At 42.4% G+C, this 12304-nt stretch overlaps 1 protein-coding gene across 2 annotated transcripts in view; it reads right to left on the minus strand.

The window, feature by feature from the left end:
- Positions 1–12304, minus strand: part of LOC115256094 (corticotropin-releasing factor-binding protein) — a 159918-nt gene that overhangs the window by 6010 nt on the left and 141604 nt on the right. For both annotated transcript variants that reach the window (XM_029854353.2, XM_029854352.2), the window contains exons 4-5: positions 8707–9147; positions 8341–8492 (exon numbers count right to left, since the gene is read on the minus strand). In XM_029854353.2, coding sequence (XP_029710213.1) covers positions 8341–8492; positions 8707–9147 — 593 coding nt within the window. The remainder of the gene's footprint in view (positions 1–8340; positions 8493–8706; positions 9148–12304) is intronic.

Below are 12304 nucleotides of genomic sequence, written 5' to 3' on the forward strand. Positions count from 1 at the left end.
GGATAAATATCAGTACCACCGTTCTGTTTTTCTCAGAATTCGAATGGGTTGTGTTTGATTAGGGGCGCTCTTTCACTGGCATTTAAATCTCTATGATAACGGGACCTTTTCATCGCAATCGATTTCTTGCACCTCTGGGATAACAAAACAGGAACTGTACAGAAATCGATGCTTCATTGCCTCTCAATGACAATGGAGTAGTACGACATACACTAAATACAAAGGATACGGGTAATGCCACAAAAGATCTAAATACTGGTCGCAATGGCTCACCCGAACAGAAAAAAAAGGCAAATAGGCTCAGACCACATAAAAAACCACCGGTAGTGTTCCGAAATCGGTTCCACGTGTCCCGTTGAAAGTTTCCGAATATAAAACTTAAACAAAGCCATGCATGCGACACATCAAATCGTGGCTCTTTAGACAACCTGATAACGGTTGGAAATGAATAGTTTTAGACCATATTTGGACAACCGGTAGTGTTCTGGAACCGGTTCCGGGTGTCTCGATGAAAGTGGTCGAATGCAAAAGAACCTAGACCAAACCAATATTCGCGACACATCAAATGGCTTTTAAGGTATCCTGATGAACGGTTAACAATTTAAATTACTTGCATTTTTTTGGCAAATTTGGCAAATGATAATAATATGTACCCTAAAGTTTGCAGAAAAAAATTGTTGAAGACCGCAAAGTGATCTGTGATAAAAGTTGTACCCTAGCTTGTAATTCAGAAGCTTTTCAACTTGCGTCGATGGAAAGATCTTGAGTACATATTCGACGAGAAAGGCACTATCACTAGGTGGATGAATCTGGTTTTTCTCACTATTTTTTGCGAAAAATTAATTCTTCCACGCAGTAAAACGGTTGTAAGTTTGATTCAGACATCAAAATTTTCTGCATGTCTTCTGACATTGATGATGTAGGACGTATGCGTGTGCAACCTTTACTTTATTCGGCAAAGTTTTAATAACTTCAATGTAAAAGTTCCTCAAACACTCTAGGGCCCCACTGGGACTTAGCCTGCCTCGCTTCAACTAAGTGTTCTTTGTGCACTTCCACAGTTATTAATTGAAGGGCTTTCTTTGCCTGCTATTGCATGAATTTGTATATTGTTAGGCCACTGTACTACACTACACATACACTATGCCCAGGAAGTCGAGAAAATGTTCTCGACCGAAACGGGAATCGAACCCGCCGTCTCCGGATTGGCGATCCATAGCCTTAATCACTAGACTAACTGGAAACCCCAACATTGTTGTAGAGAAGATGTTTTCAAAGGTGTTGTAGGACCTCCAAGAACTTTCGCAAGTAAAGACCTTGAGGACTACGAACATAATGAAATGTTGTTCTGAAGATAATAAATTTCCAAATCTAATCTAGATCATTTAAGAGCTTCCGTGAGTAAAGGCCGGCAGATCTACAAGCGTAATCAAGTTATTGTTGTTATATTACCGATGAAGTATAATATTGTACTGCTCCATGGCGCATGGTTCTGTAAAGAACTACTTTTTAAAGAAGTTCTTAGGTCATCCAAAAGCTTGCGCTAGTTCTTCTTCATCTTTTTCTTTGGCTAGACGTTCGCATTGGAACTTGGACTGCATCTCTTCAACTTAGTATTCTTAGAGCATCTCCACAGTTATTAACTGAAAGGCTTTATTTGCCTACCTTTGCATGAAAATGATACACTATGTCCAGGGAGCCAAGAAATTTTTCCCGGCCGGAACGTCTTGAAATCCCGGCCTTACAAACGTCTTGAAATCCCGCTTCAACAGTGCATCAGAACTTCAGACGCACAATCTCAAGAAGCAAGCTTCAAACAACAGTGCATTTTATTATTTTGTTCTTGCTCACTTGTTAGAAACATAAAATATGAAGCTCAGGTTCGCTGGTGTTGTTTACGAAGAGATTTGTGCTTTCGAAATCGTGAGTAGGTGCCAAAATCGACCATTGTGGCGGCAATTTTGGGATTCTAACAAGTCTGTCCATAGCCACTAGGCTAACAGGAGACTTCGAAATTTCTTGCGCTAGTAAAGGCCTTAGATCTACAACAACAACCATTAGATTGTTGTTACCTAACTAATACGTTGCAACATCCAACATGCAGCCTATGAAGCATAGTTCTACAACGAACTTATTTCCAAAGGTGATCTAGGTCCCCAAGAATTTTCGAAAGTAAAGGCCTTAATATGTACATTGTACAAGCGTAATCAATGGAACTCCCTCAGGGATTCCGCCAGGAACTCCCTCAGGGATTCCGCCAGGAACTCCCTCAGGGATTCCGCCAGGAACTCCCTCAGGGATTCCGCCAGGAACTCCCTCAGGGATTCCACCAGGAACTCCCTCAGGGATGCCGCCAGGAACTCCTTCAGGGATTCCGCCAGGAACTCCCTCAGGGATTCCGCCAGGAACTCCCTCAGGGATTCCGCCAGGAACTCCCTCAGGGATGCCACCAGGAACTCCCTCAGGGATTCCGCCAGGAACTCCCTCAGGGATGCCGCCAGGAACTCCCTCAGGGGTTCCGCCAGGAACTCCCTCAGGGATTCCGCCAGGAACTCCCTCAGGGATGCCACCAGGAACTCCCTCAGGGATTCCGCCAGGAACTCCCTCAGGGATGCCGCCAGGAACTCCCTCAGGGGTTCCGCCAGGAACTCCCTCAGGGATGCCGCCAGGAACTCCCTCAGGGATGCCGCCAGGAACTCCCTCAGGGATGCCGCCAGGAACTCCCTCAGGGATTCCGCCAGGAACTCCCTCAGGGGTTCCGCCAGGAACTCCCTCAGGGATGCCGCCAGGAACTCCTTCAGGGATTCCGCCAGGAACTCCCTCAGGGATTCCGCCAGGAACTCCTTCAGGGATTCCGCTAGGAACTCTCTAAGGGATTCCTTCAGGAATTATCTTGGGAATACTCCGGGAGTTCCTCTCAACATTATCCCGGGATTACCTCGTGATTTTCTCTCAAAATCGTCCCCGGAATTCCTCCTGGGATTACCCCGGGAATTTCTTCCGTGATCACTTCGAGGTTTCCTCCTGGGATCACCGCGGGGATGCCTCCCGGGATTGGGCAGAAATTTTGACCCGAGATTAGCTCGGGAATTTGAACGAAGCACTTTAGAAATTCAATACATATATTTAAGAACTTTCGTACTACGGGGATGGGAACACTCACTTTGAAAGAGTTACACTCACTTGCTATTTTCTCAGCTCAGAAGTGTGCAATCAAAAAACGATGTATGGACGACTTTTGCCTTGTGGTTTTGTCTAAAATTTTGCCAAATGGAGTAGGGGTCGCACACGAATCCCAAAGTCGTGACAGAGCTGTGAAAGCGACTCTCCACGAGGTGAGTGTAATTTATATTCACCTCGTGGAGAGTTGCCTTCGCAGCTTCCTCACGACATCGGTATGCGTATGCGACCCCTATTGTATTCGGCAAACTTTTAGACAAAATCACAAGGCAAAAGTCGTCCATACATCGTTTTTTGATTGCACGCTTCTGAGCTGAGAAAACAGCAAGTGAGTGTAACTCTTTCGAAGTGAGTGTTCCCATCCCTGGGTAGTACGAAAGTTCTTAAATATTTGTATTGAATTTCTAAAGTGCTTCGTTCAAATTCCCGAGCTAATCTCGGGTCAAAATTGCTGCCCAATCCCGGGAGGCATCCCCGCGGTGATCCCAGGAGGAAACCTCGAAGTGATCACTACTACATCCTGAGAATTCTTCCCGAAATTGCTCAAGAAATTATTTCCGGGATTACCACAGAATTTCTACGGGGATTATCCCGTGAATTCCTCCCGGAATTTCTTCACAAATTCCTCCGGAAATTTTTTCAAGGATGTCTCCAGGAATTTCTTCGGGGTTGTAGACTGAAGTTTCTTCAGAGATTCATTCAGGAGTTCTGTCAGGGGTTTCTACCGGAGTTTTAGTGTTTTGCGTCATGGTTCTTTTTTTTTTTTGCGAAACCTGTTGAAGTTTGCGTCAAATCTTTCCCAACCAATCTTAATTGTACGACCAAATTTCAGACAATTTAGCTATGTAACAATGGTTTTGGATATTCTCTCTGCTTTTGCAGTCGATAACCGCAGTAAAAACAAGCTTGCTTCAATGTAGAGTGTAGAATTAGCTTAAGGACAGACATGTTAGAATCCCACAATGGCCACAATGGCCAACTATGGCACCTACTAACGATTTCGAGCGCACAAATCTCTTCGTAAACAAAACCAGCGCAACTAATCTTGTTACTAGTGAGCAAGAATAGAAGAATAATATGCACTGTTGTTTGAAGCTTGCTTCTTGAGATTTGTGCGTCTGAAGTTCTAATGCACTATTGAAACGGGATTTCATGACGTTTTTCCTTGTGTTAAAATACACAAAAGTACAAACTTAAAAAAGATTGTTTCAACTTCCGAGGGTTTAGTTTATTTCAAACCTTCTTGTTTTCTTGTTAGAATCCGTATAAAAACTCTATGTAGCACTTTTCAACGGATTTTAAAAGGCGCCAACTTCGAGTTTTGCTGTGTCGATTCTTTCAATAGACGCTGGCTGTAGTGGTCTAACTGTTCCCGTAGCTTTAAAGCTTATTTTACTTCGATTTGGGCTAAACTTTTTAGGTTTTGATTACCTACCTACGCTTTCATCGACACATGTTGTGGTGAGTATGGCAAGGCAAGCCGAAGAAAGCCAATAAATGTTAATTACGGTTATGTGATGCGTTTATCAATTCAAGAATATGGAATATACTCCAAGGGTTCATCCAGTGATTTCTCCAAGAATATCTCCATGAATTATACAAAATGACTTTACCAGGGATTTTGCATGGATTCATGTACCGTAAACCGGGGTCAAATTGATCATTCGGGTACTACATTGTAATTCCATACTAGGAACTCTTAATCGTCGTAATGATCTTGAACTTTCTACGTCATCTGGTTCGTAGATGTCTAGAGATGAGTGCAGACTTTTATTTTTTTAGAAAAAAGTTAGTTTTGCCATATTTTTTTACGAATTTGCAATGTATTTCTCATTAGGCTGAAATCATTGCTACTAAACAATCGATTGCTAATAGGACTTCCCGTAAGTTCTCTGTTTTAACATTTTTGTGGAGCCTTGGTGGGGAAGTTATGTAGCTGTTCTAAAAATGAAATAGTTTTAAAAAGTTAATTTTATGATGAAATAGTCATTTATTGTGATAGAAATCACTTATTTCAAATGAATTGCCTACCTTTAGGCGTTTAAGGGGAAACTTTAAAATTTAATTCTGCATTTTTAGCATTAAATTCATTCGCCCCAAAGTGGCATTTCTATTTTTTTGTTTTTTGGAGTTATTTAACTCAAAGTTTGAATTTGTTGAACAAAATTCTTACACATGATTCCATGAAGATCCACTGGGTACTGGTTTTACAGAAATTCTTTTGACAATATTTGAATTACCACTGATGTTAAGCGCAAAAGTTGTTTTAAAGTGATCAATTTGACTCCGGATTACGGTACCAAAAATACTCCCAAGGATTGCTACAAAAAATCTTCCAAGAATTATTGTAGAAATTCTCATAAAAAAAATCTAGGGCTCTTCTATGCGGGTTTCTTCAGTATTTTTTTTTTTACTGCCAATGGTTTCATCAATATCAGTTCCAAGCATTTCACCAGGAATTCTTCCATGTATTTCTCCAAGATTTCCTAAAAGTTCTTCTAAAAAAATCCAAGGCCACTTTCAAAAATTTCTCCAAAAAAACTTAGTTTTCCAAAATTCTTTGAAACCTCAAGATTTCTCCAGGTGTTATATTAAAGATTTCTTTAAGAATTGTTCTTTAAGTTCCTTGATGATGTCCAATGATTCTTCTAGTTTGCCTCTCAACATTCTCCCTCATGCATTCTTTCAAATGAGTTCACGGGTTTTCTAAGCTATTCCTAGAAGGATTCACCCAAACACTTTCTCAAAGATTTCTAAAAACCAAATTATTTTGGGATTTTCTCCATCATTTTCCAAGGACTCCACCAATAATTGTTTCATCATTGTTCCAAACATGTTCTGCTCCAGAAAAAAAGGTTACTTCCAGAAACTTTTCGTGTGACTTCCGCAGAAATTCTTCTAAAAGCTTCTTTAAATTCATTCAAGTGGTATTTCAAAGTTTACTTCAATTATCAATAAAATTTCCTTAAGAACTAGTCTAAGAATACTTACAATAATTCCTTCAACAAGTTCTCTTGCAAGGATTTATCCAATCTGTCTTCCAAAGATTCCTCCAAGAATCCAAAAGCTTCTTCCAAGAATTTTTAATACATTTTCCAAGGGATATTTTCAAGAATATTTCCGAATAATTCTTTAAAAATTCCTGTAACATCATTTTTTTTTTCAAATAAAATAATATATACCGTCGTTGGGGGTGAGAATGGGTCAAAAAAGGATACTTAAAGATTGTTTGTTAAATAACAAACGCAATTGAAGTCGGAATAACTTTTTATTTGGAATGTACACTCTCCTATGTGGTAATGATAGTTTAGCAAGAAAGTATCACGTTATATGAATTGCTTAGTAAACTACAAATGATTGAAAATTGACCCAATCTCACCCCCTAGAGGGGGTGAGAATGGGTCAAAGTATTCGAAATCACCTATCTAAGAATATAAATTAATTTTATTGATCATATATAGTAAACCTACTTAAAACACAATGCTATCATGACGAATAAAAGCTTAGGTAATTTTAAAAGATGATTAATCCACTTAAAAGGGCTAATACAACCGAAAAAATGGTTGAAATTTGATAAAATAACGTTTGTATACTGTATCATCATTGTTAGCCATCATAATCATCCTCATTAAGAGTGTCGACCTCCATGAGAGGAGGGGAGATTGCAATGAGGGAGGGGCGAAGAAGAATGAAAGATTGATTGTAAAAAAAAACATGCTAGTTTTTGTATACTACATAAGAAATGTTTAACCAAACCCTCCGTTATAAACTCTTATGTACATGATCATTGGCCTCTATATTGCTAAAGCAAATCACTCCATCTCAAGATAGAGGGTCGTTCAAATATTATGTTATGTCTATTTTGTGAGCTTACGATATTGCAGTACACTAAAGATTAGCTGATGATTAGAGGAGCTGTCCACACGCATGGGTGTATTGTTATAAATGATTTTAGGCACTAAGCGTATTAACACACTCGTTTGACGCTTCTCGACATATTTTTGAAAGAAAACGTGCTTTAGTGAAAATATGGTTAAAATGGCACCGCTCTAACGGCAAATGGGGACTGGATGACAAGTTCAATTTTTAGTTAAGGTTATGTGTACTCGTTAACTTGCTTGACCCAATCTCACCCCCATTCTTAATATTTAGACATAGGGTCGAAAATATTAAGTTTTTAAATAAAAAGAGCAATTACAGCTCACTTTTTTAATTACATCAACCAGGTAATACCTACAGCTAACCACTTATAAGAAAATTTATGGTTAGGTACTTGTGTTAAACATTATGAAGGAGAATTTTTTTCAGAGTGGTTTACTAGTAGTTTCATCATATAAGTTTCGTCACAAATTTAACAAAAAACGATTATTGCAAAACATCGTATTCTGCATCATGACGTGTAAAAACATCTCCCCTTTGAAGTAATATAAAGTTTTCAATATAAATAAGCGATAGTTATTGAGCTATTTCAAATTTTATGTTTCTCCGTTTTGACCCAATCTCACCCCCCAGACCCATTGTGACCCCCATCGACGGTACATCCCAGGAATTTCCCCAAGTCAGTTGTGATTGTCATAATTTCAAAACATTCTCCAGATTATCTGCCTCTCATGAATTTTCCCAGAAATTCTTGCAAAGATTCCGCAGGATTTTTTTTCAATACATTTATCCAAGTCCCCATAAACCTGTTACGTTTTCTTCTACTTCTTCGTGGCGTAAGTTCCAACTGAGACAAAGCCTGCTCCTCAGCTAAGTGTTCTATGAACACTTTTATGAATTGAGAGCTTTCTGTGCCAATGACCATTTTTTATGAGTATATCGTGTGGAAGGCACGAAGATACTCTCTGCTCAAGGAAGTCAAAGAAAGATTTCTTCATGAAAAGGTCCTGGACCAACCAGGAACCGAACCCATCACTTTTAGCATGCTGATGCTGAATCCACGCGCCTTTTCAGTTTTGATTCCGTGAAAGACTAGCCTCCACAACAAAATGAGATCATGGTGAAATATATTAGATAAACTTTGTAATAAAGTAAATTTGTGTACAACTTAAAACTAAAGTGAACTCTGTGGACTGTAAGAAAATAAACTGGATAAGGAGAGTGGAGTGATTGAAATTTAAGAAAAGCTTTTGCTCTCTGATACATGGACACCATACTTACATCATAGTTGACGCCGTCCTTCCGCCCACCGACGTCCATGCCTACAACCGACATTACCGCTGGGAAGACAGCCGTTACTGAGCAATTCCGATAAGCACCACGATTCCGTAGGGTGTAGTATGGTGCCACTCCTTCCGCCATTATATTGCAAGCTGCATGAGAAAAAAAACAATGTTATGTAAAATTCTGATTATCAAACTTTGATGGAAAAGTTTCCTGTAAAACACGGGTGCAAATAAATCCGTGTTTTCAATAAAATTCAAAGACGAATAGCTGATTAACATGCTTTACTCATTATCTTTCAAAAAACTTCAAATGACGTCCAAATGCATGTGCAATTATTTGAATCTCCAATTCAATACTCACGATCCGGGTTGTGCAGATACCGCACCGACACCGCAAACGAGCCACTGATCGGTATCCGGTACTGCACCAGCGCCGCGTTCTGGCTGGACCGAAACGCCTTCCGCACCGGAATGTACGGCCACATCTTGGGATCGTTGCAGAACTCGTTGATCCGTTGCTCCATGCTCTTCGGGTGATCGTACTCGGTCGGAAAGTACATCCCATTCAGCTCCCACCCGTCGACGAACGACATCAACCCACCGGTGTCGCAATTGACATCCATTCGCTTGACGGTGACCTCAACCAGCTTGTCCGGATCGGTGACGAAGTAAATCCCACACACTTCCATGACGGGGGCCATGCCCAGCACATCCACCAGGCGACCGTGCTGCGGTGTGGCGACGATGGGGGCCGTGCGCTTGAAGAAAAACTCACCCTCCTCGGATGTCACGTGCATGCAGTCTGTGGGAGGGCGAAAACAGAGAATGATACAAGTGAGAAGTGATTTCGGAAAAAAGTAAGACGTTTTGCGGTAAATCAAGGGCCCGTCATAAACAGGCGCCGGGAAAGTTATAATGTAGCAATTTGGAGCAGTGGTTCTTCAAGATATATATTGAGCCTATAAAACAAAACAAAAATAGACCATTATTTTTTTTATTCTTAATCACTTAATCTTAATCTACTTTATCGAACTGGTTGCCTTTCTACTGCTTTCACTTTTTCTACTTTATACCTAGTAGAATGATGAGCACAAGGATGATGATGGATGGCCGTTGTTCCTTTTCCAGTCCGATTGGGGGTTTATTATGAGTAGCAGTTCGCCGATGTCCAGGTATCCGGGTCCGTTTGAGCCATGGGGCTCAGAAGAGGGTCACAGTGTCAGTTGCTCTCGGGGGAAAAGCAACTGACGAAAAATTGCAAGTGCCGGGGCTGGGAATCAAACCCATGACCATCCGCATATGAAGCGAACGTGTGACCAACTACGCCACGGGCCCCGGCAAAATAGACCATTATATAGGTTTTAACTTGGGGTTGAATTTCCCTAGAAGAGCTCCTTATAGAATTTCTCCAGAGATTGCTCCTGGTTTTCCCAAGGGGTACTTCTTAGACGTGGGCTGTAATAGGGTGAGTTGACATCCTGGAGTGTCCAACATAGCTCGGGGTAATCGATGACAAAAACCGTCACCCAAGAGTTGTGTGCTTAGTTGGAAGTGCAGCCTGGGCGCAATTGTTCTGTTGACGCTGACTTCAACTAGATTGAGTAGGTGCATGCCAAGCGTCTGACCACCAAGGAGGTGTGGCTCAAGCTCAAGGCTCGTCTGTCCTGGAATGCAGCGGCTTAATATAAAATGCTCCTCCACCGGAAGCTATTCCCTAGATGGCAGCCTCATAATGATGTATTGGAGACTTTCGGCCAACAACTTACAGCTTCCGGAACTCAACAACTTTTCAACTTTTAGCATGATAAGATAGATCAAGAGTGCATAAGCCTTAGGGATGATTTAAAGCCTCTCAGAGATTTTCAGGGGGTTTCAAAATGTTTTTAGGGTTGTTTCGAGATATTCCAGAGGATATCATGAAGTATAGGGGCATTTCAGGTTGTCTCATGGGGTTTAAAGGGGCTCCAGAGCCAGGGAGCACAGTAATAGCATTGAAACTCTCATGAAACAGCCCCGAAAATACCTAGAACAACCCGATACCCTCTGAAACGCTCTTGAAACGCCCTGAAATAGCGCTCCTTAAATTCATTGCAGTAGCCAGAACGTCCTTGGAAGCTCCCGAAACCACCCTAAAACTCTATTAGACGCTCTTTTAGCTTCAGTGGATACTTCATGGAGTCCTTCCGGAATTCCATCAAGGATGATTTCTGGAGCTCCTCAAGGGATTCTTTCTGGGGTTACTACAGGGTTTGCACTTTTTTTTCATGAATTCCTAATAGATTTCCTCAAGAAATTGCCCCTTGGGAAGGCCTTGCCCCAGGGGAGGGTTTTGTGGGTTAAACCCCTACCATTACCAAGTTTTCATATACATATCTCCATTCAGGTGGTTTTTAAGGGTGCAATGGAGTTTAAGGAGAGTGGGTAGCAAGAAGATTTTAAGGGAAGATAATGCCAAGGGCCATTTGGGGCATCGGAGGGTTTTTTCTTCTAAAACATGGGGGAGAATCTGCTCAACAGACACCTGAACAAAAAGCCCAAGGTAGTGATGGGTTGAGGCCACTGATCACCGCTTGCTGCTCCGACTTCCGGTTGTTCACAACCATCACCTCAGTTTTGTGGTGAGCCAACTCCAGTATCCTGGACCTCATCTACGCCTCCACAACCTTGATCGAGTGGATAGTAGTCAACTCCACTCTTGGATCGATTCACTGTAGACTTTCAGCGTAATTTCATCACCAAAGCAGACAATCTCTTCCCCCACCGGGAACTCTAACCTCCACACCTCGTCGTACATGACATTCTATAACACCGAACCCAGGATGGAACCTGGCGGGACTCCTGAGGTTATGTGAAAGAACTTCCGATCCACCTCTGTATCGTAAACTAGTACTCGATTCTGGAAGTAACTTCCGAGAATTTTGTAATGGTACCCGAGTATTCCCAGACACAGGAGCGCATCGGCAATGGCTAGCCAACTGGCGCTATTAAACGCGTTCCTTACATCCAGAGTCACTACTGCACTGTAGCGAATCCCTCTTCTCTTACGCTTAAGATTTCTCTGTAGGAGCATCATCCCACGGATTCGCATTGGCACTCTGAGAGAGACCCTCAAAGCAGGCCTTTTAGCTTGTCCCTGTCTCGGTTTTCAACGCGGTTTTTGCAGCGGTGAACAACATCCTCGATTCATTCCGCTCTTCCTCTGATCGTGCTCGCTGCATCTGCCGCCTAGCCCGTAGGCAGGCGTGGCTGAGGTCCGCAATCGCTTGATTCCACCAGTAAGCCGGTGGCCCCCCATTTCTAGGGTGGACTCGCCTAGGCATGGTCGTATCGCACGCACGCGAGAGCACAACTACCAGTTCGTCACTGTATAAACCGAGTAGGTTTCGCTCACCCTAAATACCTCTTCGTCGAAGTATGATGTCTTCCACCTGCGAAGGCTTAGCCTTGGCCTAGTCGCCTCTTCCTCTACCCGAGACCTGCTGTTGTTGTAGTCGATACTGTAGCGAACCGCCAGGTGATCGCTGTGAGTGTAGCCATCATCTACTCTCCAGTTCGAACTGCTTGTTAGGCCAGGACTACAAAAAGTAACGTCATGAGTACGTCAATAATCGACTCCACACCGTTTTGAATAAAGATACTCTTGGTACCGACATTAGCCAGGTCGACATCTTGTTTGACCAGCGCAGTGTCTCTAGCAGGATCTGACCCCGCTGGTTCGCGAAGTGATTTCCCCATTTCACGGCCCAGGCATTACAGTCACCCGCTATTACCACCGGCCCTCGCCCTGTTAGCACGGTCGTCTTACAATCCTGCATCTACGTGAACTGCTCGATCGGCCACCACGGAGGCACATAACACCGACAGAACAAGACGCCGTTTGGCGACCACGAAGCCCTCATAGGTAGTAGACACCAACTCCTGGACGGGGTATTTACCGGGGTCTGTGCCGGGTACTCGGT

The sequence above is a fragment of the Aedes albopictus genome, chromosome 1 (genome assembly GCF_035046485.1).
Source record: "Aedes albopictus strain Foshan chromosome 1, AalbF5, whole genome shotgun sequence".
Lineage (NCBI taxonomy): Eukaryota > Metazoa > Arthropoda > Insecta > Diptera > Culicidae > Aedes > Aedes albopictus.